Consider the following 27,830-nt stretch of genomic DNA (forward strand, 5'->3'; position numbering starts at 1 on the left):
ATTTAGATAAATATGCCTCATAAAATAGTTGGGACTATGGTTCATGCCTTTTTATTTGCTAAATTTTTCTAGCTATAAAGTACCTTATTAGATCTTTACAAACCTCCATGAACTGGAGGTACATGAAGTACCCATATTTATAGTTTACAAAATGAGACTTATAAAGGTTAACTTATTTGTTCATGGTCATGGAGCTGAAAAGTTGAAAAAACTAGGGTTAGGATACAAAAATATAATTAGCTGACCAATGACTTTTTACTCTTCTATATTGCCCTTAGTTTATTGAATCAAAAATTTGGCTTAAGGACATGGGCTATGATTAAAGAGGAGCCAATGACTAATAACAGACAGAAAATGATTGTACTTGATCTTGTGCTATAAGTGGTCTTTGGAGCCACGGAATCATATTGTGCCTATAGAGGCATTCCCAATCATCTAGGGTGCCGGGTACCAGGCTTGTCTAAAAGAACTTATCTCATAGTTGCCTTCATAATTGTTTTGGTATTTTACTGCTAAAATAGAGACTGAAGAGAAGGACAAACATTATTCTAAAGTATTTTTATACACCATTTTATTAAAGTAGCAAATGGAGTTTAAAAATACCATAGAATCTATTTTTATAATTAATAGAGCATGCATATGAATGGAGGAGGTGAGTAATAGAAATTGTTTCATGGGCTTCCATATGAGACGACAACCTGTTAAAATTGGCTAGAAAAGTCACAAGTCTGTCTCTTTCCAAGGTGAAAAGGAACCTCTGGAAGGTAAGAGACTTCAGTTTTGGGGAGGTTGGGAGCAGAAGACTCTGTGCAGGTGCTTCTTGGAGTCTCCTTCTGTCTTTGGTGGCTGGTTAACTGCCAACCAAAACTGAGAGGAGGTGCCAATGGGCTGGGGACCTTGCAATAAATTTGACTGATTTAATTTTCAGTTTAGGAATCTCCAGGTCAATGTCTAATTCTGCTACTTTGTTTTTTTTTCTTAGCTTTATTGAGATATAATTGACATATAACATTGTGTATTTCTAGGATGCACATATAATGATTTGACATATGTTTATATTGTGAAATAATTACCACAATAATGTTAGCATTCATCACTTCACATAGTTATCTCTCTTTTTTAAAATTTTTTGGTAAGAACATTTAAGATATACTCTCAGCAACATTCAAGTATCCAATATACTACTGTTAATTATAGTCACCATGTTGTACATTAAACCCCCAGAACTTGTTTATCTATAACTGGAAGCTTGTACACTTTAACCAACATCTCCTCATTTCTATCACCCTGTGAGGCCTGGTAACTAACAATTTACTCCCTGTTTCTATGAGTTCACCATGTTTAGATTTTACATATAAGTGAAATCATACAGTATTTGTTTTTCTCTGTCTCGCTTATTTTACTTAGCATATTGCCCTTAAAGTTTATCTATATTGTCTCAAATAGCAGAATTTTCTTCTTTTTCATGACTGAATAATATATCACATTTTTTTAATCCATTTAACTATCGATGGACACTTAATTATTTCCATGTGTGGTACTGGGAATAATGTTGCAATAAACATAGTGGTACAGACATCTTTTTGGATAGTGATTTCATTTCCTTCAGATACACACCCAGGAATGAGATTGCTAAATCACATGGTAGTTCTATTTCTTTACTTTTTGACAAGCCTCCATGCTGTTTTCCAGAGTGGCTGTACCAATTTACATTTCTACTAACACTACACAATGGTTTTCTTTTCTCTACATGCAGGCTTTTCGCTACTTTATCTCTTGTCATTTTGAAAACGGCCATTCTAGCAGATGTGAGGTGGTATCTCATGGTTGTTTTTTTTTGTGGGTTTTTAAAAAAATTTTTTTAAAGAATATATCTTTATTGATTTCAGAGAGAGGAAGGGAGAGGGAGAGAGATGGATAGAAACATCACTGATGAGGGAGTCATCATTGATCGGCTCCCTCCTGCATGCCCCCAACTGGGTATTGAGCCCAAAACCTGGGCATGTGCCCTGACCAGGAATCAAATCTCTATCTCCTGGATCTTAGGTTGATGCTCAAATGCTGAGCCATGCCCAGCTGGGCTCATTGTGGTTTTGATTTGCATTTCTCTGATGATTAATGTTATCAATGACCTTTTCATGTACCTGTGGGCCCTATGTATGTCATTTTTGGAAAAGCTGTCTATTCAGGTCCTTTGCCTATTTTTAAATCATATTATTTGTGTTTTTGCTATTGAATTGTATGAGTTTCTGATAGATTTCAAATATTTACCCCTTTAATGAAAGAATTTAATTAAATGATTTCAAGTAGCCAAAGCAATATTGAGAAAGAACAGAGCTGGATGGATGACACTTCCTCATTTAAAACCATATTTCAAAGCTATAGTAATAAAAACTTTAGGTCACTAGCATAAAAACAGACATAGGTCAATTAAACAGAAACAAGAACCCAGGCATGCATGGTCAACTAGTATTTTAAAGGGAAGTCAAGAATACTCAAAGGGAGAGGATAATCTCTTCAATAAATGGTGTAGGAAAAGGTCACTGAGATAGAGGGTCATGTGACCAAAAACAGCTTCAGAAAAGATTGAGAATTTGCTTCTGGGTGGAGGGAGGGTTGAAGATACAGAAAACACTCACTCTGCTCTACAGGAATTGTCACCTTTGGGGGCAGGAAAGTCTGTTTCTTCTGTCAACACCTGGGAAGACTCAGCTAGCTGAAGCTGACAGGCAATTCACTAGGTACACGAAGAGTCTTCCAGCCAAGTAGTACCTGGCTTTGCAAAAAAATGCCTTCCAAGTTTGTTATGGTTTCAATTACTGCAACCTGTGGTATTAAAACCACTTCCTGGAATTGTAAAATACTGCCAGAATAAATGTTCTTCCCCTTTTCAAGAAAAAAATAGCAGTGCTCATATTTGACACTTAGGCTGTGGATGCTTTTGAATGAATAAAATAGAAAGGGTTTGGTGTCATTCCTGACGGTCTGTGTGTTATTTTTCTGCCCACAGTTTGTGAGTTGTAATGGCAACTTTCCATTTAATTGCCATAACTGGGCAGAAATTTTTTAAAAATCAGAAAAGATCAATAAGTGGTTAAGCAAAAATAAATAAATAAATGGTGTGGGGAAAACTAGATATTCACATGCAAAAGAATGAAATTGAATTCCTATCTTACAACACTCACAAAAATGAACTCAAAATGAATTAGATTTACATGCAAGACCCAAAAGTATAAAACTCCTAGAAGAAAACGTAGGGAAATTGATTTTGGCAATGACTTTTTGAATATGACACTGTAGTTTAGGGAGAGAATTTCCCCCTTTTAGCCTTCTTCAGTTCTTATGGCTAGACTAGTAATATTGACACAAAACTAGATTAACAGAAAAAAAAAACCAAAACAATTAAATACATGTGCATGAGCGAGTCACAATATGATGTTCAGATCATAAAATGAGGTTGAAAGAAATGATCAAACTAGACACTTTTGATACTTTTTAGACAAAGAAACAGTAAATTTGTGAGAAATTGACAGGACAAAGAAAGTTGGTGCTCATAAGAAAGGAATCTGAGCAAGGATTGGGTTTAGGTAGTAAATTAGTAGTAAAGGCTTTACAAGGTTTGTTAACAGCCCTTTTTGGCTCTAGATTTAATATTTCATTAGTAAGGTTGTCTCTCATTCCTCAAGCACCAGGAGGGCACCTATCACATGCATAGTTTTCTCCTACATTTAAAGAGACAGAGACAAGTTAGAGAGCTCCTCTGTCTCCTGCTGCTTTTCAGGTAATTTTAGTTCAAAATTATCACTATGATGCTGAGGAATATCTTGAGGTCACCTGCCCCAAGGACACCGAAAGCATATGCAACAAAGGCAAAAATCAAGTGAGAGTACATCAAACTTAAAAGCTTCTGAACAGCAAAAGAAAGAATCTCCAAAATAGAAAGACATTCTAAAGAATGCTACCCTTTTCTTTCACAAGAAAATATTCTGAGAGATGACATCAGAGTGTCTTTAAAAGGAAAAAAAAAAAAAAGGCATGTCTTTATATATAGCCATTCACATGTGCAATGTAACAGTTATGTCTAAAGATGTGAGTGTGCCCTGCTCAACAGGAAGGTCCTAATTGTTCTGAGTATTTTTTTTCTCATTGTTTTTTCCTGCTTCCTTAGAAGAGAGCCATGGAGGTGATGGCTCATAATGTTTTGTTTTGTTTTGTTTTATCCGATTGTATTGATGCAGGCAGTCTGCAGGTGGGCGGCGGAGGTGGAGAGGTGGTGGGAGGGTCTGGGAACTGAGGGTCCACCACCCACAGTGGGTTCTTGGCATCTTGGCATTTGCAGGAGAGAATTCACACACAAGACAGCCTAGAGTTTAAAGTGAAAGTGAGTTTATTAGTGAAGCAGAGAGACAGAGAATGGGCTACTCCACAGGCAGAGCAGTCCTCTTTTAGTGGAATTTGCTCCCTTTACTGAGATTCTTTTAATCAAGTGGTAGGGTATTGAGTTAGAGGGAGGAATATTTGGGACCTTCTCAGGGAAAGAAGTGATTTCTCAGGGGAGCTCCTTTGGCTATTTTGTGTCCTTATATGGTCTTTCCATTTCTGATCATGGTGAGTGGGTGTGTCGGTCAGCATGCTGTGTTACAATGAGCATATACTGAGGCTAGGGGTTACCCTTAGGTGAAATTAGTCCTCATGTTGGATTGAGCTGGTTTCTGCCAGTTTTAAGCCATAAATTCAAGTGTGTGTATGGGGTGTGTCTTATCTCTTGACAGCTCCTGTAGCTTTTATTGACTGAGTCTATTCTGCCACATACTGTACCTCAGTACTGTATCTTCAAGAGATATAGTTGGGAGAGAAAATGGATTCAGTTTTTTCTTACTGGATTCTGTATAGCATTTTGTGAGCAATATTTAGCTAGAAAAGAAAATAATAAGCCTTCATCCCTGATCAATATTCTTTTAGGTTTTGAGGTAGGATCCATAGGTTAGCTGGGTTTTTCTGGTGTTTCAGAGGGACAAGTAAATTCCAGGAAGGCGTGATCTTATTTTCTGAGGTTATTTTGTGGATCTCTCCTGAATGCTCAAATATCCAAACATGATAGTTCAGAATCTGCATGACAAGAGCGCCATGGGCTGTTGTTCCTAAATAAGAGAACTAAAACTGACATGAGTGTGACCATTATTGATTCTGATTTCCATGAACATAATCATCAAAGCAATAGCTCAGGCGAAGCTCCCTCAGTCCTGCTTATAACTCACCAAAGGAAAAGTATTTGGACAAGTATAGCCTTGTTTTGACTTAACTGGGTTTGAATTCTGGGAGTGGGCATCCATGGGCTTAGAAAGAATAAAAGAGATCTTGGCTAAAGTAAGTAATCCATTCCTTGCAACATCTAACCTATAATGAGGGAATAAAGGAAAAAGAGTATCCCAGTTACTGAGGTAACAGCGATGTTTCTTAAGTAGTTTGTAAGTCTCAACCTTTCTGTGTTGCAACAGATAGGAGACTAAGTGAAAAAAGAAAAATATTTGTTAATTCAGTATCTGAAGACACCCTTAATAACTTGCTGGATGATGTCCTACGTGAAAAGGTGCTCGACCAAGAGGAAACTGAAAAAGTGAAAAAGGAAAACGGTACAACTGTAGCCAAGGCCCGTGACTTGACTTTGTGATTCCTGAAGGGTGCCATGCCAGCCAATTACTTATAGGCTATATCTGCAAGAGAGATTCCACTTTTGCTTCCAAGTTGAGATTTTCTTCAGGTAGGATTCCTCACTTTTGTTTAAGGGGTGTCTCAACTTACCTTTGCACCTGCCTTTGCTTTCTAATTCACTTGCCAGATCCTAGATGACGCATCAGCTCTTTACCTCATACCTCCTCACCCTTAGAGAAAGCTGCCCTGCTTCCTCTGTTTTCCTTTGCTTTGTCCCTCAAAATTCCTGCAGTTCTCTGCTTCGTGTCTACACCATACCTTACTGTTAGTTTGAAGTATCTTTCTATTACAGGAGAGTAGTTTAGTTCTACAGAAATAATTTTGAAAACTTTATTCTAATCTTCCTAAGTAAGTAAAAGACAAAAACCCTTTCTTTTGGTCATTGATAGTAGGTCTTTGTAGTTCATGAAGGCTCTTGAAGACAAATTAAAAGCAGATTTCTCCTCCCCTTCTCTACTTATTTGGCCAAACAACCCCTCCTCCACCTAAAACATGTCTCATTTTTTTTTTTTTCCCCAATGATAGAACCAACCTGTCATCTATTCTACAAAAGCAAAGAGTCATTGTTTTCCCTATTTTTCCTTAAAGCTAGATATCTTAGAAATATTTCTCATAGTCTTCACTATGCCAGACCCAAATATTTTTGCTTCAAGAAAGATACAAAATGCTAATGGCAATAGTGAGGGTAACAGGGTACAAAATAGAGTACTCAATAAGATGTCTTTCCATAACTTGAAAACATCACCCTCCCATTTTACTAAGGCCAAGGTCCACCATTCTTAACTTGGCACTTATTGTAACTCTCCAATCCATCTTCTGTTTCCCTTTGCACAGCTCTCCTCATTACATTGGGTTCCTCCTAATAGAACACACTCATTCTCTTTTCAAAGGCCTTTGTATTAAATTGATGCTATGACCCAGACTCACTTCGTAAAACAACTTAGGTTAAAATATAACCTGAATTTATGGAACTCACCAGTTCATTCATTTATTCATATTTCTCAACAAAAACTTTGAGTAACTACTGCCAATTATTCTTTATCACATTGGGCACATAAAACTTTAAAATAAGACTCAAATGAGGATGTGGTGGCAAGTAGAAGTAGAAAATAAATAACATGTTTGCAGATATTGATAAAAACTAGAAAGAAAAGTAAAGGATGACAATGGGGTAGGTTAGGATAGAAGATGACCAGAACTCTGCCTGGATTAGGTGGTCAGTTAAGGTTATGTTAATTATATGAATGCAAAAGCCAGTCCTACATAAGTCTAGGGGAAGAAAACCACAAATAGTGAGGACAATAAGTGGAAAGGCCTCAAGGAAGAAACAGGGATGGGGTGTTTGAGAAACACAGAAAAAATGTAGATGTTGTGAACAAGAACAGCATGAAGTTAAATTTTAGGCAGTGACTTGATCATATAGATCCTCAAATGGCATGTTAAAGCCATGTGGGTGTTATTTTCACTGTGATGAGAAGCATTGGAGTGTTTCATTCAGTGCCAATATAATCTCTCTCTCAGGAGGCAAAGTTAATTGTGAGGACAGAGAAATCTCTGACTTTTCAAGTGTCTCCTCAGAGAAGAGATTATAAAGTTGCCTAATGATGCCTATGATTATGATTTAAGCTTTATTCTGGAGTATATTTATACTGATGTTTTCGCAGAATTTTTGCTCTTGAAGATGTTGAACTAAAGGCAGAAAGTACAATGAATGAGCTTCAGAACTGAAGAAAAAGAACATATCCTATGTACCTTTGTAAAAAGCCATTGTGGTCACTATTAAGGTAACAGAATGGAGTAGGAAAAGAGCAGATGGGGAACGATAGTTTTCAGGCTATTTTAATGATCCATATGTGAGAATATCAGTGCTAGGAATGGGCAGGTATCAGTGGGGAGGTGAGAAGTGATGTATAGAATATATTTTGTTAACAGAATATGATAATGACATGGATCTGGGGGATGAAATGTGTTGAGGGTGAGGGAAATAGTGAAATTAAGAAAGAACTCTAGGTTTTCAGCTTAGGCAAATGAGTGAATAGTGGTGTCATTGATTAAGAAGCAGAAACATGAAAGAAAATCAATTACGAGAACCTTACTAGATTTCTTTTCTTCTAGTCTTTACCAGATAACCACATGCATGCATTTCTGCATCTTGGGTAGATCTCATAGTTAGATAAGAGAGACAGCTCCTTTGTGGAAGCTGTCTCTCTTCAGACCATAATTCATCTCTGTTAAGAAAACGTTGGACAAAACTATAACTTTCACTAGCTAAGATGTCTTCTTGCAAAGTTTTCTTCCATCTTTCAAGAGAATGAGTGTCCTTCTCTGTAATGGTTTCTAGGGTGATATAGGGTATGAGGCCCAATAAGAGAGCCATTTACCAGATATCACAATTCTAATTAGACTATGTATTTTAAAACTCTTAGAAGAACAGAGTCAACACCCACAGAACCCAAGGGGCAACTCAAGCTTTGTCTTAGTGAAAAATTCCTGGAAATATGCAAAAAGGAGGTTGGAAGGGTAAGATAATCAATGCATGGAATGGGGGTAAAATGTATAGAATGGAAAGTTTCCCTAGATAATTTTTTAGTGATGTCTTAAGGCACAATACTAATTAATAAATAACTATAGATGATAGGTAATTACATTCTATTAAGAGAATCAATAATGAATCAATAATGCTGCAATGCATTACATATAGATACTCGATGCTAGAAAAATAATGCCCATATGAAGGACATGAAGGTTTAATTATGATCAATAGACTGAAGTAGGTGGAGAATGTCGTTAATGTTCACAAAATTAGAAATGGATCTTAAATGTTAGGTAAGTTTTGATTAAATGGAAGAAAGGAGAAAAGGAGAGAGAAAATATTCTACTGTACTCTACAAAACCATTGAATAAGAAGTCCACATCTGTTCTTGTTCAACACTCTGGGATTTCACTCTTTTAATCATACCCTAGGTTAGAGTCCATTGTCCACTTGCCAATGCTTTATTTAAGAAACTTCATATTCTATCCATTAGTAGCAGGAATTTTAACAGATATTTGTACACCACTGTTCACAACAGCATTAATCACAGTAGCTAAAAGGTGAAACAATTCAAGTGCCCAACAACAAATGAATCGATAAACAAAATTATATTATTCAGCCATAAAAAGGAATGAATTTTTGATATATGAATGGACCTTAAAAACATTATGTTTAGTGAAATAAGTGAGACTCAGAAGGAAAACTATTAGACAATTTCACTTATCTGATTTAACTAGAATAGGCAAATTCATAGGAAAAGAAAGTAGAATAAAGGTTACCCAGGGTTGAGAGATGGTGATAAAAGGAAGTTATTGTTTAATGGGTACAGAGATGTTATTGGGGATGATGAAAAGTTTTTGGTATAAATAATGGTGATGTTTATAGAATACTGTGGATATATTTAATGCCACTCGATTGTACTTATGAATGGTTACGATAATAATTAATATATTAGGCGTATTGTGAAATATTTGCCAGAATTATTCTAGTAACTATGACATTAACAGCAACAACAGCAAAATAACAATAACAATGGACACTTCTGAGCACCTTTTATATATCTGTCACTGTAAAGTGTCAGGCAGTTGCCATTTATTCTTTCTATTCCTCAAAACATCAGTGGTAGAAAGGGCAGGTACTATGATCTGATGTTTAAAGGTTTACTCTCTTTCAGGCCATGGAGTCAGTGCTAAAGAGATTTGCCACTTGCCCAGAGCACAAGACCTCAGATAGTACATTCTTGGTGTTCATGTCTCATGGCCTCCTGGACAGAATCTGTGGGATTCAACATAGGGATGAAAAAACAGATGTGCTACCTTATGACACCATACTCCAGATTTTCAACAATCAAAACTGCTATAATCTAAAGGACAAACCCTCTGTAGGCCTGCAGAGGTGGTGAGTTCTGATGGGATCTAGAGGTCAGGGAGGTGTGTATCATGCAAGGTTTTACTGACTGTTTTATATCTAGTGAAAATAACCCTGCACCTGCCTCACTTTAGTGCAGTTATACCAAATACACTTCTTTGGAAAGACTGCCTACTGATGACAATAGAGAAATTGATATACAAATAAATATAAATGCCATCCACTCTCAGTGAACCACAGGAAGTGATGATATTAATGCTAGCTTTAAATTATCTTTATGTGGAGTTATTAAAGTTATAGCATAAAAATGACTTTAATTTCAACCTTTGTTAATCAAAATCTTATTATTTCTTACCTGAGAAGTATTTCACATGATAGTGAGGGGTTAAATGTAATATAGTGCTAAGTAAGTGAAAGAAGCCAGACCCCGAAGTCAACATATATAATTCTATTTACATAGCATAAGAAAAAGGCAAAAGCATAGGGACAAAAGCAGGTCAATGACTGTCAGGGGTGAAGGATGAGAGGGCTATTCTTGATAGTATCGGTAGTTACATGACTGTATATTTATCAAAAATAGTTAAACTGTACACAGCCGTAAGAGGGCTTGGGGTTAAGGGGGCTGGATGAAAGAAGGTGAAGGGATTAAGCACAATACACACACACACACACACACACACACACACACACACACACACACACACATAGATACAGAAAGTAGTGTAGTGATAGCCCAGAGGAAAAATGGGGGGGGGTAGGTGGAGGTGGGCTAAGTGGCGGGAGACTTTGCTTGGGGCAATAGGCCCATGATGCAGTGTGCAGATGACATTTTATTGAGTTGTATACTTGAAACCTGTATGGTTTGGTGAACCATGTCACTCCAAGAAATTCAATTAAAAAGCAAATTTTACTATATGTAAAGTATACCTCAATTAACAAAAAGCAAATAATTATGGCATTGCTTTCTCCCATAAATATTTTACTTTAAATGTTAATATAATTATATCACTTGGGCATTGGCTTAGATGGGACAAGCAGCAATGGGAAAGGAGAGGAAAACATTATTTTAGAATCCTGTGTCTGTTGTTGACTTGAGCAGACTCCCTTCCCTGACACTGCAGTGCTATTTTACTATCATTAACCAAGAACTGGTTACTTTACTTAGGAATAGTCAATAGTAGTTTATGGCACCATTACTCCCCCTGATCGATGGACAAGTAATCGGAACACCCTCGTTAAGCGCACCCTCTGTGTATTTAGTTTCCATAGGGTTGCTAAAATGGGTGCAGCCATGAATAACACGACAGGGTGCACTGTGGAGAGGTGTGGGTCATGACTCTCCGGCCGCAGGGACAGCTCTGCACAGTCTCCAGGGGACCTGGGGGTGGGGTGGCGCCCACAAGACCCAGATGGAGAAGGGCTTGCTGCTTTCTGCTCCTCAACACCATGTATGTGTCTTTCATTCGTGGGCAAGGCTTTGCGGGCATGAGGCCGGCCTGCCTCCGTAATTTGTTTCAATATTCCAGGCTGAAAGTCTTTGCTCAGCATTTATAAAGGATTGAAGAGCACCCCCAAGTTTCTGCAGCCTCCTCTTATGGCTTCCTGTGTCCCTCCAGCCCCCTCGCGCCTGCACCCCCCCAGATGCCAGGCCTGTGGACCCTCCCAGTGATCAGTCGGTGGGCACACAGCATATTGGTGTAGTGAGTCTATAGCATTGTTGTCACTGCTGAGGAAATTATTGAAGGAAAAAGGGGATGTGAGCTCCTTTGCAGAAAGTATATTTTCTAGTTCGGAACACACTTTAGATGCAAAGATGTAAGTATGACAAAGTCAAAGGACAGTAAAAGGGGCACAATTCAAACCTATAACACAAAACCCAGAAGTCACAACCCACATAAGAGAAAAAGATAAATTGAGTTTTGTAAAATTAAAACCTTTTGCTCCCCATGATACCATTCAGAAAATTAGAATGTAAGTGATAGCTTAGAAGAAAATACATATATCTGACAAAGGTCTTGTGTCAAGAATAGTTAAAGAATACTTACAGCTCAATAAGAAAACAAACTCCTCAATAAAAAATGGGCAAATAATTTGGACACTATAAGAAAGAATATACACAAATGACCAAGAGGTACATATAGTGATTTTCAACGGCTTTAATCATGAGGAAAATTTAAATTGAAGCTACAGTAAGATATTACTAGGGTAGCAAAAACCTACAAGTTATCCAAGTATCCACCACATGAATGGATAAACAGATTGTTACATATCCACTCAGCATAATGCTTCTCAGCAATAAAAAGATATGCACACTTCTACATACATCAAAATAGAAAACTCTTCAAAACATTTAATTGGTCAAAAGAACACTTACATAAAGAGTGTGTACCATATGATTCCATTTATATGAAAGAAGGGGGGGAGAGGAACTGGTGAACAGATCCATGGTGATAGAATCAGATCAGTGGTTTCCTTGAGCTTGAGGTTGGTGTAACTGCCTCTCATTTGACTTGTTAAAATAATGGAAATATCCTGGAAGTAGAATTTGGTAGTACATACATTTAGCAAATCACACTGAACTTACATCTGAAATGGGTACATTTTATTGTGTGCACATATACCACAATAAATGAATTAAAAATAAACAAAGGTAAACAAGTCGAAGATATTTTCTATAATGCTAAAGAAAAGGGTTTCAATATGGGTAATATAACAACATTAAATAAGTATTAATTAATGTACTAACCCAAGAAAACACATGCCTAGGGATCCACTACTAGGGATGACCCTACTTTAGAAGACAGGATTCACTATAGTGAAGCCAGGTGTTGGACTAAATGCGCAGATATCAAGGACTAGGACGGATCTGCTCCTGACCTGAGGCACATTGGCACGGCACCTTTACTCATGTTCACAGTACCAGAGGGAGGAGGGGATATTCCTGTGCTGGGCTCATCAGCATTAGAAACTAGATGACAAAGGGGAACTTTTGGATGTGTGCAATGAGAGCCAGGGTGACACACAGAGGGGCAGGGCCCAGCCTGGGGAGAAATTGGAAAGGTAATCGGATTGGATAGAGGGCGTGAAACTCCAGTAGAATTTGCTGGAAGGAGGACCTGATGCAGGCCTGGGAAGAATTGGAAATTTGGGTCCGATTGTTTGAATGGTGTTTTGATCTTTACCTCAACCAAGAAGACAGATAGAGGGTTAACAAAGGCCTCCAGCAGTGCTTTTAGAGCCTGCCCACCCTCTACACCCCTGAGGGTGAATTAATTTCCTTAAATCACAATACAGTCTTGCTGTCACATTTACATTTCTCCACACCTGTGCCTTTGCGATTCTTTTCTCCAGGCAGCACAAAAGGAAGAGGTTTTTCACAGGCAGCATTTATACTTACAGTGGGTTTCTTTTAGACAGCATCAACGTGGTTCTTCCTTTTTAAAACCTTATCTGACAACCTGTCTTTTGGGGTGTTTATATCGTGTTAAATTAAATATGGATATAATTTGGTTTAAATCTCTGCTCTGCTCTGACTACGTATTTTCTGTTTTTCCTTTATCTCCGTTTCCTTCTTTTTCTGTCTTCTAAATTTTTTAACATTTTTTTATGATTCTATTTTAGATCCACTACTGAATTTTGTTCATTTGCTTATTTTTTGGTAATCGCTATAGAAACCATATTATGCATCTTAACCTTATTGCAGCCTGCCTTCAAATACTTGTTCCCCCTTCTTCTCATTTGCTCGGTTGCCACGTTTTGCTTCTGCGTGTGCTGTAAACATCATGGTGTGTCGCTACGATTTTGCTTCTTACAGCCAATTCTCTTCTCTCATTTTTGATGCTCTTCTCAGGTGTAGATCCACAGTCCCATCTGACATCCTTTTCCTCCACCTGAAATACTTCTTTTCGCATTTCTTCGCACAAAAGCCTGCTGACAAAATATTCTTAGTTTTTTTTTTTTTTTTCCTAAAATGTCTTCATCCTTTAAAGAAAATTTTGCTAAGTTTAGAAAACAGGCTTTGTTTTGTTTTCAGTCCACCAAAGACATCTCTCCATTACTTTTCTGCCTCGCATTGTTTCTGATGAATAGTGTACAGTCATGTTTGCGGCTCTGTGCAGACTGTATCTTTTTCCTCTGGCTGTTTTAAGATTTTTTTTCTTTATCACTGGTTTTCATTAAAAATTTTTATGAAGTGTCTTGATGTATAGGTTTTTAAAAAAATGTTTATTTTGTTTGCATTGATTTGAGCTTCCTGGAGCTATACATGCATGGTTTTTATTTAACTTGGAAATTTTTTCTCAATATTGTTTTGCCCACCTTTGTTCTTTCCTGCGATTCCAGTTACACATTATGTTAGGCTATTGCACATTATTTATGCTCTGTTCATGTTCCAGGTCTTTTTTCCTCTGTACTTTATTTTGGATAGTTCTATTATTATATTTTCATATTCTTCTCATAATACTCTTTGCCTCAACCTACTTGAACACATGGGCATACTTATAATAACTCTCTTCGTGATCTTTCCTGCCATTTTCGTCATGTATGTTATTTCTGATCCTGTTTTTATTGATTGGTTTCTCTCCTAATGGTGAATCAAATTTTTGTGCTTCTTTTCATTCGTGGTATGACATTGTTAGATGTTAGATTCTGTGGTGCTCCTTTAAGGAATGTTGTATTTTATTTTAGCGTGCAGCAACATTTCTTGGGATTAGTGAACATACTCAAAGGTTGTTTTGAAGACATTGTGGAGTAGATCCAAAGGAGCTTTAGCCCTAAGTCCCACCATTAAAGGCAACCCCTTTCTGGCACTCAATACATTGCCCCGCATATTTTAACATCTTTCCACTCTGGCTGTTGGAAACACAAACTATCCCCAGCCCCATGAGTTCCAGGACATTCTCTCCACTACTGCCCTTCAGTGGTTGCTCCCCACCTGAGTAATTTCTTCTCTCGCAGGTTAAAATCAGTGCTTAGCCATAGACTTGAGAGGACCTTCCTACAATCTCCAGAGCTCCCTGTGTGTGCAGATCCCTCCTCTCCCATTCGGCACCTGCAGCCTGATTCCTGGCCTTCAATAGTTTCCCTTGATCGCCCGGCTCAGTTGGGACACTCCCTCTCCTCACCGCAGTCTGGAAGCCGTCTTCAGGCAACAAGCTGGCACAGTCAAAGGGCTCACTTTGTTTGTGTTCTTCTTGTAGGGATCATAGATTTTTGTGGTCTTTCTCCAAATGTCTAAAAGTCATTGTTTTCAGGATAAAAAGTGTGGTTGAGGGTGTGGAGGCAAGAAAACATTGTACACTGTTGGTCAGAATATAAGTTGGTACAGGCATTATGGAAAACAGTACAGAAATCTCTCAAAAAACTAAAAATGGAACTATCACATGAGGCAGTCATCCCCTTCCCGGGTATATATCCAAAGGAAATGAAATTGGTCTCTAAAACAGGTGTCTGCCCTCCCATGTTTATCGCAGTATTGTTCACAGCAGCCAAGATACAGAAACTACCTGAGTCTGTTAACATCTGAGTGGCTAAGGAAAATGTGGCACACATAAGCAATGAAATATTATTCTGCCCTAAAAAGAAAAGAAAAGAAAAGAAAAGAAAAGGAAAGAAAAGGAAAGAAAAGAAAAGAAAAGAAAAGAAAAGAAAAGAAAAGAAAAGAAAAGAAAGAAAAGAAAAGAAAAGAAAAGAAAATTGTGCCATTTGCAACAGCATAGGTGAACCTGGAGGACGTTATGCTAAGCGAAATGAGGCAGGCACATAAAGACAAATGCTGCATGATCTCACTTTTATGAGAATCTAGGAGTGAAATCCATAGAAACAGAGAGTAGAATGGTAGTTACCAGGGATAGAGCAGGGGGGTGGGAGTGGGGAGACATGGGTCAAAGGGTGAAAAGTGCCAGTTATAAGATGAATAAGTTCTGGAGATCTAACGTACAGTATGATGACTATAGTTAATAATAGTGTATTGTACACTTGATCATAGGTGTTCTTACCACAAAGAAATGTGCAACTATGTGAGGTAATGGATATGGTAATTAGCTTGATTGTGATAATTATTTCACAATATATACATATATGAAATTGCAGTGTATACCTTAAATATTATATAAAATTTTTATTTGTCAATTAAACCTCAATAAAGCTAGAAAAATTTTAAAAAAAGAAAGTAAACAATAAATAAATAAATTTCAATTATTACAGCAATTAGCCCATACAAATTACTGCCCTCATATCTATTCCATCAGTTACCTTCACATAGATTTGATCAGTCCTGCATAATAAACCTCACTTTTCTTATCAAGGCGTGTAAGTCTTTCAAGTACGGAGTTTTCTAAGTGCAAGCTTGGGGTTAGAAACCGCTACAAGTGCCTGTTTGCATTCTTTATTTTTTTGGACTAATAGAGACATATTTGAGATATGGTAATGTTCAAGCTACTTATTACAGGAGTTACCCCTGAACAATTTCTGCCACAGCTACTCACCCTCATTTCTCTCCTTCTACAGGAAATCTCAGGAGTCCAGTCCTTGTCTGTATACTCCCTCAAGGAAATTTATCCTTCCAAAAGGATTTTTAAAATCATTTTGTATTTCAATAAAAGAGAAAACAGAAGTGGTTTCCTACTGTGTAGTCTGGAAAATAAAGGAGGGGAGGAGTTGCTGAATGAATTTAATTGTATAAACTGCATTTCTGCTAATACCACTATGGTGTTTCATATCTTTCAAAGTTAGTGACTCTGGAGTTCTTTTAAGACATATTAGCATAGAAGTCATTAATTTCCTCTCCCAAACTTTAAACTTCTGTTGGTTGCTTTCTTATCATTTTAATCTCATGGTATCTCAGACAGTAGTCAGGGCATGAATCATCTACTAGGCAGTCCCAATGTAGCAACCATCCCACACCACTGAGCACTGATCACTGAGAATAGCTCCAGTGTTTAAGGACAAACCAAAGATCATCATCCAGGCAGATAAGGGAATGCAAAGTTTTGTGTTGTCTTAGTGTAGGGAGTATAAAATAATTTTCAAGTTTATCTTCACACAGTGTTTGTAATAACCTGGACCTTGTGCCTTGGGAGATTTACCCCTTGGGATCATTCCTTTGTGCTGTACTATCTTTTGTTTCTGTGAGTATTTTGAGTATTTTCCATGTGGAGAATTTGCTCTCATATTTTCCTGCTTGAATATATATATGTGTGTGTGTGTGTGTGTGTGTGTGTATCTCAAAATTCATTATCCTAAATCAGGATTCTGTTTAGAATTGGAAAAAAATATCTTTAGATGTTTATAGAAAAAAACAAAGGTGATTGCGATGGTGTTTTTGTGTATGTGCATTTATAAGACAAACAGTCAAAGGAGATAGAAAAACAGACAAATATAAGGGTATATGGGTGGTGAAGGAAGAAGAAGTGATAAAATTACTAAGAAAGGATATGTGGATGATTTTATTCATGATTGTTTACTTCCTGTGAGAAGTAAGCAAACATCACATAGAACCAATGTGAAAGAAGAACTCACACAGTCACTAACCTCCTGACTCAGCAGTCTCAGGCAGTAGTTTTCCTAATTATTTCAAAGGCTGTGTGATTCTGAGAGTAGCATCTGTCCCTACCAGCTCAATCTAATCCTGCTCTTAAGCTTCTAAAAGTGAATTTCTGACTGCCACACAGTACATCATGTATTAGTATCAATTACTAAGTAACAAATTGCCCCAAATTTCAGTGGCTTAAAACAACAAGCAATTATCTTCCCATTTTTGTGTGTTAGGAATCTAAGCAATATGTGACAATCAAGATGTCACCCAAGGCTGTGGTCTCATCCGAAGGTTCTGTGAGAGGGTCGGATCTGCCTCCAGACTCATGGTGAGCTGAATTCCAACTGCGGGCAGGATTCAGTTCATCACTGGATGCTGGTCAGAAGCTTTGCTCGATTCCTTAATATGTGAGTTTCTCCTCAGGGCTACTTACAATATGGTTTCCATAAGAGTGAACAAGTGAGAAAGAAGAGACATGAGCAAAATGGAAACTAGTCTTTTTGTTACTTGATTTTGGAAAAAAACATGTCATCATATTTCTATATTCTATTTATTAGAATCAAAATACTAGGTTCAGCCTGTGCTCAAGGAAAAGGTATTACACAAGAGCACACAAACCAGGAGGTGGGCCCTAGGAGTAATTGCCAGGTATGTGATTTAGTAATAAATCATTTTCTAATTAAGCTAGCTAAAGGGGTGTCTGTTGTCTACAAATGAAGCATAAACAAAGCACTCACTATATATTATGGAGCTATATTCTGCATGCTAGGTAACACCATATGAGCCAGGTTGGAATTTTATAATTTTCCCTATTCACGATTAATTTCATGAGAAGAGAAGTACAAAGGAATCGCTTTCTAACACTCTGTATGAGCTGAATTAGAGGAGTGTGGTTGAACTTGGACACATAGCTCTCTGCACTCTTTTTTCTCATCTTCAAAATGGGAACAGTAATGTGTATCTCATAGGGCTGTTGTAAGGCGTTGGCCTTCTTTGTATTTGTTGTGCTTATTAAAGTGTGCTTCAGTAAACTGTGGCTCTGTATATTTCAGAACTCTGATACTGTGATTCTAAAAACTCTTTTTTTAAAAAAATTTATCTTTATTGTTGAAAATATTACAGATGTCCCCCTTGTTCCCCATTAACCCCTTCCACCCCCCACCTACTCTCTGTTCCAGGCCTTCACCACATTATTGTCTGTGTCCATGGGTTGTGCATATATGCATATAGATTCTTTGGTTAATCTCTCCCCACCCAGCCACCCATCCCCACCTTCCCTCTGAGATTCATCAGTTTGTTCCATGCTTCTATGTCACTGGATCTATGTTGTTCATCAGTTTATTATGTTCTTTAGATTCCACATATAAGTGAGATCATGTGATATTTGTCTTTCTCTGCCTGGCTTATTTCACTTAGCATAATATTCCCCAGGTCCATCCATACTGTCCCACAGGGTAAGAGATCCTTCTTTATAGCTGCGTAGTATTCCATGGTATAAATGAAAACTCTTTAAATATTGTCTTTTCCTTATTCTTTCTATTATGTTCATCTGAGATGAGATATGCTGAATTTTTGTCCCTATAGTCTTTACCTATTTGTCTAGCAATTGTGAATATGTAATATTTAATGGTTAAGAGCCCAGGTGGATGTAATAAAGGTTATCGCTCAATTGACCATTAAATAGGGAGATTGTCTGAGTGGGCCCAATATAACTACCTGAGTCCTTAAAAGCAGAGAACCCTTTCCAGCTGAAAGCATAAGAGAGCAGCAGAAGGGGGAAGCCAGAGAGATCCAAAAGATTTGGACAGACTCATGCTGGTTCTAGATGTAGGGCCATGTGTGAAGACCAGAGAGAGGCCTTGAGGAGCTAGGAACAGCTCCCAGCTGACAACCAGGAAAAAACATTTAATCTCCTTACTTTCACCACAAGGAACTGGATTCATCCAACCAACAACCTAAATGAGCTTGGAAGTAGATTATTTCCCCCATCTTCCAGGAAGCACAACCCTGTTGAGGCCTTGATTTTTAGTCCAGTAAGATTCAGGTCTGAATCCTAATGTTCAGAATCCTAATGTATCATCTCTCTTTGGATAGATTATCATATTTATCTTTCAGCACACAACTCTCTCATTAACAGTGTATGTATTTAACCTGTCCTTTGAGTTTCTTATTTTAATAATTGTAGTTTATATTTGCAAAAGTTACATTTAAAAAAAATCTATCTTTTAAAAAGTGATTATTTCATAATATTTATGCATCTCTCTCTTTGTGGGTTTATTTGAGCATTTCCCACATAGATCTTATGCATTTTTTATCTGATTAGTCCAAAATCTATGAATCCTTATGTTTCTAAATTTCTGGTTTCTTGTTTCTGCTGACTTCTACGCATAGGAGTTGCTCTGTAGTGTATTTTTAATGTTCATTCATATGTTAAATGTTCTTTAATGTGATTATATTTTTTACATTTCAATGGGCCTAACAAAACTTTCCTCCAGAGTGTGTTTGTTTATATTTCTGCCAGTAGCAAAGTAACACATCAGATTCATGATCATTCAGATTAACTACCTTCAAGGGCTTTGAGGAAATCACTTGCTGAGTTTTCACCTTTGGCATCCCCCACAATCCCACTGTGAGAATTGTCCTTTTGCCCTAGCTGGTTTGGCTCAGTGGTGAGAGCATCTGTCTAAGGAATGAAGAGTCCTGGGTATGGTTCCTGGTCAAGGGCACATACCTCAGTTGCAGGCTCAATCGCCAGCCCCAGTGGGGGGTGTGCATGAGGCAACCAATTAATGTGTCTCTTTCACATCAATCTCTCTCTCTCTCTCTCTCTCTCTCTCTCTCTCTCTCTCTCTCCCTTCCACTGTGTCTGAAAAGCAATGAAAAAAATATCTTCTAGTGAAGATTAAAAAAAAAAAAAAAAAATTGACCTCTGAAAGGCCCAACACCTCCTGGCTTTCTGCTAATTTAGTCAGACTCACTGCTCCCTACTCTTCACCCTCCCTTCCACTCCAATTCCCAGGTGCTCCTTCCCCATCTTTGGGCTTCAATGCCTCAACCATTCAGACCCAGCTCCTCAATGTAATTTCTCATAGATAGTGAAGTATTAACATCAAGATTTTGTGGAACATGAAGAAGGCCTAGAGAATCCATTCAGTTACAGAAGTAGGTACCCAAACAGTGACTTTCAACAGAGGTATATATCAAATCTGCCTAAAGTCACATTCACTATTGCTATGATCTTGGGCAAGAGGTTTATTTCTGAAAGACTCAGTTTCCTCATTTGCAAAGGTGGGGCACAAATGCCATTTTCTCAGTGTTTTTGGACAGGTTAATCAACCTGTTACAATACCTAGAAAAAAATTAAGCTATAAACAAATTATTAACCTTTTCTCTCTCCCCAGTGGTTACACCAAAGTAGTTCCTACAGGTTCTAGGAATATGTCCTACTACCTGCGTGAAATCTTCCTGTCTTCTCCAGAAGCTTTAACCCCCCCTTTTCTTATATAGCACTTTTAGTCTAGGTTCTCCTGTATTGTCATGCTATCTTTTCCTATGCTTATGCCTTATCACCCCCAAGTTATTTTAAACTCCTTAAGAATGGGGTCTGAGTCCTCTCTTAACTGATCATGTTCTTCATATTTCCTACCACAGCGCTGGATGGAGAGCAAGTAGCACATCACACCAAGTCTAGTGTTGCATGAGGGGCCCTCATGCTGGGCAAGTCTCTGAACCCCCAACACTTAATATTCTCCTTTATAAAACAGAGATACATTTTGTTTTAACATAGAGAGACATTTTAAAAAGATAATGAAATAAGCGATATAAGGAACTCATAAGCATTTTTGGAAGAAATGTAAGTATGAGGATACTTTCCTTCAAGATTGTTGTTAACATGATAACAACCACTTTCATTTATGATCAGGCAACCGTTTTATAAATATTATGCTAAATCGTCAAAACAAATCTAGGTAATAAAAATAATAGAGATGAGATAACTGTACATAGATAAAGAAACTGAGGCTTAGATAAACTAACTCATTCAGAAGAGGGGAAATTTACATGAAAAGAAAAAATAATCATGTATTAGTGTTCCCATCGAGATGTATTTACTAAATCTAGTCTAGAATGTATTTATGTAAATATAGGTAATTGAAACATAGATGAAAAATCAGTTCTTTCAAAGAGTTCACATCTAGGGACCTTCTGCCTCCTAGGTCACATCTACTCTCTACACCCACACCTTTATCATCATCCCAAACATGAATTGTTAGTTGTAAATCAAATTCCAGAAAACTGACATGACCTGATCTAAATCTTCAAGTCATTTCTTGTCATTAAAGACATTACTTATCATTTAGTCCATCATTCATTTATTTTATGATCATTATATCTCAATCCAAATTATATTTTGAATGTCTATCCAGAGTAGTAACTCTAATTTTATTTATTTATTTATTTATTTATTTATTTATTTATTTATTTATCCTCACCTGAGGATATGTTTTCCATTGATTTTTAGAGAGAGTGGAAAGGAGGGAGGGAGGGAGAGAGAGAAACATTGAACTGAGAGAGACACATCAATGGGTTGCCTCCCACACAAGCACTGACCAGGGCCAGAGATGGAACCTGCAATCAATGCACATGCCCTTGAACAAGAATTAAACCTGCAACTCTTTGGTTCACAGACTGACACTCTAACCACTGAGCAATATCAGCCAGGGAAGTAACTTCAATTTTAACTATTATAGGAACCGCATCCTCTTCTTGGAGTCTTACCAGGTTTACATATGCTTGAGTGATCTCCAGAAAGATGAGAAAAGAAAATCTTATCTTTTCCATTTAAATATCATAATCATTGACATTTTCATTTCTAAAGCCAGCAATGGACTTGCATATCTAGTAAGTCTCTTACTGGGCTTCCAGAAAACTGAGAATCAGGGATCCTGGTGCCTACAGTCTTGCTTCCTAGAAGTATGATTTGGCTTTTGGTTGTGGTCAGAACACCACCTCAAAGTACTGGTGTGTTGTCCTGGCTGGCTGGAAAACTCAAACACCTCTGCCTCTTCAGGCAGTCCATGACAAGAAAACTATTATCGTGAGGATAATGTTCTCAGTATTTTCCACAGAAACATTCCCATTTATGTGTGTGTGTGTGTGTGTGTGTGTGAGTGCCTTGTCTTTTTCTTTCTCCAGATCTCAATGCCTTTCTGGCCATTCCTAGCTTCTGCCTTGCTATGATTATTCCCTGTGGCAACAGGAGCCTGCTACAAGCTTGGTCAAGGAAGTAAGAAGGAAAAGTAAAAAATGCTTTAAGAAAACCATAGATTAAAATGTACAAAATTTTATACTACCCATTACCAAGATAGAGTCTTGTTCCCAAGAATATAAATGCAGTAATTTGCCAAGAGCACAGAAGACAGATATGTGGCCTACAGGTTAAACATGATCCTCAGGCAGGCTTTTTTTTTTATCTGCACAGGTTGTGAAACAATAGTAACTGAGTTGAAAAAAATTTTTTTAATAAGAGATATATTACATACAAAGATAAATTAGAGTAAACTAGATCTTCATTCTCTTGGTCAAAATCAGTTGGTCTGAGGCACCTTTGCCCTTCAGAGAAGATTAGTCTCACTAGGTGGGTATACACCTCCCCACTCCAACCTGCCTCAGACTGTTGGTAAAGTCTTTTGCTAATGATCAGTTGAACTGTGGCAACTGGCCCAGAATCTAAGTACATAACAAATTATTTCTAACAGGTAAGTTAGTAGTAAGAAGTGTGATTCTTTAAATCTTCTGAGAATTTTTTTTCTTTTAATGGCTAAAATATTTGCTAAGTACTAAAGATTAATATCTGCATTTTGTGTCTAGATTTTACTCCAGTTTTAAAAAAACTATGTTGATGAAACTGTTGGCCACATGCAGTTTACTTCTGGGATACTTAATCAAATGTGCTATAAATTAACCATGAATTTCTTGTTGTAGCTTTCTCTGGACTTTCAATCTATAGTTCAATTCCCCCCCAAAATTTCCCCCCTCTTTATTTTCTTCTCCTTGCACGTATTACTCTTAATACTGTTGGCAGTGGTGAAATGGCACCAGGTATTAGACCAGTGGAGTCAGACCTGACCATGGTTCAGTAACCTGGGTACTTGAGTTCTGGCTAAGAAAGAATTCAGAGCCAAGACTCAAATTATAAGAGAAACGTATTTAGAAAAATCTCAGATGTAGAAGAAATGAACTGTAGAAGAAACAGGCTCAGGAAACAAGTTACAGAAGCAAAAGAAAAGCTATTGGGGCTTAGGAGAAAGAGTCAAGGAAAACACTCCTGGAGGGGACAGAGAAGGGTGAAGGCTTGCTCCATAGAGAGAGCCTCACTGGGTCCTCTGTCTTGAGAGCATTTATCTCAAGTTCCCAAGGAAAGGTCCCAATAGAAGATTCATCAGCTTTTCAGGTGTCTCCACAGATTGATTCGTCAGCACCAAGCAAGGGGGTCATGAATCAATGCAGTTGATCCTCATGTCAGCCATCACATCACTTCTCTGGTTTTACTGCTTTTCTCTGCCTGGGGCTGATACACAACTAAGGCCTAGATATATTTGATGTAGGTCAGAACCTCTTTGTCCTGGGGTCTTAATGCTTAAGGGCTATTTTCTGCCCCCCTTGTTCTTCTCTTAGGAGGGGGGAACCTGTTGCATGACTAGCTACATGCCAGGGGAGAAAAGGTCAGGGAAGAATCTGACCTGCATGGCCAAAGATGATCTAGGAGAGGAAAGATTGCCTCAGTGGGAAGGTCCTAATTAACAATACTTGTTTCTAATACTTGCTTTCTCAGTTCTGCCCATTGCTAGGAATCCATTTCTAGGTGCCTGAGGCTTTCTGTCCTGGAGACATCCCATACCTGGCTTATTGTCCTGCTCTGTTCATGCCTGTCTGACTGCCTACCACAAGGCAAGGTATTCTGGATGTGTTTAATGTTTATTTGTGGCCTTTCATTATAATGTATATTTTATTAGGACATGAATTTTTGTCTGTTTATTTTTTTTTTAATCACTGTATTCGCAGCATGTATAATAGTGTTTGGTACATAGAATTGATCTTCAATAAATATTTATGTTGAATATTTATATGGAATTAATTGATGAGATAAACAAGGGTTGCTGCAGGAACATACACAATATATAAATTAAGTGCTTTCTCTATGCTAGGTACTATTTTAATGACTTGTTAAATGCTCATTAAATGCAATAATAATACAACATAAGAATAATCTTTAAACCCATTTGGCCAAAAGGAAACCAAATTTCCTTGCCTGAGATCAGCAAGTGACATGTTAATTCAACTATTCTGGCTTCAGAATCTGCACTCTCAGCCTCTGCCAAATAGCATACCTTAAAATTGAGCCCTCTGAAGAGAAAGAGCTTTACAGAAAAAAAACACTTTCATCCCTAAAAGCAAAACTTCTTCCCAGGGACACAAACCATTTCTCTGGATCGGCCCAGAGCTTCAGTGAAGCACAATGGAAAGGAGTCAAAAAGTTTCAGTCCACCTCACACATATTAGGATAGGTACTATTGAAACTAACTAACTAACTAACTAACTAACTAACTAACTAACTAACAAAAACCCAAAATGTGGAGAAATTGGAACCATTGTGCACTGTTGGTGGGAATGCAAAATGGTATGGCAGGCATAGAAAACAGTGTAATCATTCCTAAAAAAATTAACAAAAATAGAATTACCCTATGATCTGGCAATTTCACTTCTGGGTATATATACGCACAAAATTAAAGCAGAGTCTTTTTTTTTTTTTTTAAATATATCTTTACTGATTTCAGAGAGAGGAAAGGAGGGGGAGAGAGAGAGATAGAAACATCAATGATGAGAGAGTCATTGATCGGCTGCAGCCCACAACCAGGGCATGTGCCCTGACCGGGAATCAAACCCCAATTGCCTGGATCCTAGGTCGATGCTCAACCGCTGAGCCATGCCCGGCTGGGCTAAAGCAGAGTCTTAAAGAGACATTTGTTCACCCATGTTTGCAGCAGCATTATTCACAAGAGCCAAAAGATAAAAGCAACCCAAATGCCCATTAATGAGTAGGTGGATAATCAAAATGTGCGCATGCATATCTATCTATCTCTATCTATCTCTATCTATCTCTATCTATCTCTATCTATCTCTATCTATCTCTATCTATCTCTATCTCTATCTCTATCTCTATCATCTCTATCTCTATCATCTCTATCTCTATCTCTATCTCTATCTCTATCTCTATCTCTATCTCTATCTATCTCTATCTCTATCTCTATCTCTATCTCTATCTCTATCATCATCTCTATCTCTATCTCTATCTCTATCTCTATCTCTATCTCTATCTCTATCTATCTCTATCTCTATCTCTATCATCTCTATCTCTATCTCTATCTCTATCTCTATCTCTATCTCTATCTCTATCTCTATCTCTATCTATCATCTCTATCTCTATCTCTATCTATCATCTCTATCTCTATCTCTATCTCTATCTCTATCTCTATCTATCTCTATCTCTATCTCTATCTCTATCATCTCTATCATCATCTATATCTATATCTATATCATCTATATCTATACCTATATACCTATATATCATCTATATCTATATCTATATCTATATCTATATCTATATCTATATCTATATCTGTAATTATATATGTATATTCAGCTTTAACAAAGAGGAATTTTGAAACATGCTATAATATGGGTAAATCTTTAGGATATCATGTTGAGTGGAATAAGTCAGTAACAAAAAAATCAAACTATATGATTTCACTTATATGAGCTAGCTAAAGTAGTCAAATTCGTAGACACAGAAAGTAAAATGGTGATTGACAAGGGCTGTTAGAAGGAAAACAATGGGGAGTTATTGTGTAAGGGGTATAGTTTCAGTTGCAGATGAAAAGTGTCTGGAGATGTACATGGGTGATGCTTGTACAACAATGTATATGTATTTAATGCCACTGAAATGAACACTTAAAATGGTTAAGATGGTATATTTTATGTTGTGTATTTTACCACTATTAACTCTTAGTACCTGATTTATGTTGCAAAACATTCTGTATCTGGTTAGACTTTTATTCGAACCTCAGTGAACTGATGATTCTTTATTGCATGTTTAACTCTATATGTGCTTTCTTATTTCTTTTATATTCTCACTTCTCAATCCCCAAGGAATGGTGAAGCGAATGTCTTATTAGCACTATTCTGCTATAAGCTAAGGTTCGGTGACCTAAGAACATCTTGATAAATGACAATAATTATTGCCATTTATTATTTATTTCAAATAATTATTTTCTAACAATGGAAAACATATTTTGAAATAATGATTACTATGCTTAGGTAGGTGTAATATTTCGCAACCTCTGCGCACACCCTACTTAAAAAGACAGGACCAACTTGCTTGCCATTTCAACTGCACATAGAAGGCAACTGTGAGGATCCATGGCTGGTGAGTCTTTTCTAGTTTGAGAGCTCATGGGGAAAACATAGTTTGGGAAGGGGTTACCTTCCTCATTAGGCTTGGCTAAGGTTTATGTGAGGAACCTAAACCTAACAGGTTTACGTGGAGAGGGAATAGGAGGAGGAAGGGAAGGTGCTCAGCCAGCCTTTCACAACATTTTTGAAATAAAAGGCCAGGAAGAACCAGAGATTCTATTGCTATCCTGTTATTTTGCTAGTTTTATCTGAATTTGAAACTATGAGTCACCTGGGCATAGGATGCATATCGGCAGCCGTTGTTTCCCAAGGAAACAGCCTGTCAAAACTCTTCAGAATTTAAGAAAGTGAAGTGTATGGGAGCAGAATAACCTCTGATTTCAGGAAGCTAACAAAAAATCATGAAATCAGCTCTCTCTGGTTACTCAATGACCTCATGAAGGTAAGGCTAGAATCAGAAAGAATTCTATGGAGTAGATGCCTCGAGATTCAAATGCATTAGCTCATTCCTCAAGACCCTTGAACTCCGTGGAGAGAAAAGTGTGGTTGAAAAAGACTAAGACGATTGCTTCCTTATTTGTAAATTGAGAGGGAAGTTTGGATATTTTCATTACTTGGGGAATCTTTGTGTTTCCAATAGACAAACAACTGATTCAGAAGAGGAGGCTGTTTATCCGTTCAGTGGGCCATGGTACAATAAACACCTTGCTGGATGACCTCTTAGAGGACGAAGTGGTTAGTCAGGAGGAGATGTGCAAAGTGAAAGATGAAAATCACACAGTCATGGATAGGGCTCGAGTCTTGATTGATCTCATTATTGGGAAAGGATGCCATGCCTGCAAGAAATTTATTCAGCATCTCTGTGAAGAAGACCCTCAACTAGCATCAAAGATGGGGTTGCATTCTTGCTAAGGTAAGTTCCAATAATTCACCCTAAAGTCCTAGTAGTACCTGTATCTTGAGCTCAGTACCTTTAATTTTCATTTGTCTTAATGGTTTAGAATAAGCTTCCTATTATCTCAGCCTCAGACCCTGTTACCTGTGGCCCTAGTGCATGTTCTCTTGTCTCTAGACATACACTCTTTTTACTACCTATCACTCTGCTCTTACCTCATCTTTCTATTAATGTACTTTTCAAAATGTCGTAGGCAGTTAGACAGACATGATCAGAGCAAGGATGATGGATCAGGTACAGAAGGTCACGAGGGTGGA

The 27,830-nt window shown here is 37.5% G+C and overlaps 1 protein-coding gene across 1 annotated transcript; it reads left to right on the top strand.

Moving 5' to 3' along the window:
- Positions 1 to 633: 633 nt before the first annotated feature.
- Positions 634 to 27,530, top strand: LOC308564940 (caspase recruitment domain-containing protein 18-like; the record flags this gene model as incomplete). Its single annotated transcript, XM_081153658.1, has 3 exons — positions 634 to 652; positions 5,499 to 5,633; positions 27,259 to 27,530. 3 exons carry the CDS (start codon positions 634 to 636, stop codon positions 27,528 to 27,530), a joined length of 426 nt encoding a protein of 141 aa, XP_081009784.1.
- Positions 27,531 to 27,830: the final 300 nt, after the last annotated feature.

This window comes from Miniopterus schreibersii (assembly GCF_964146895.1).
Source record: "Miniopterus schreibersii genome assembly, chromosome: 12".
NCBI lineage: Eukaryota > Metazoa > Chordata > Mammalia > Chiroptera > Miniopteridae > Miniopterus > Miniopterus schreibersii.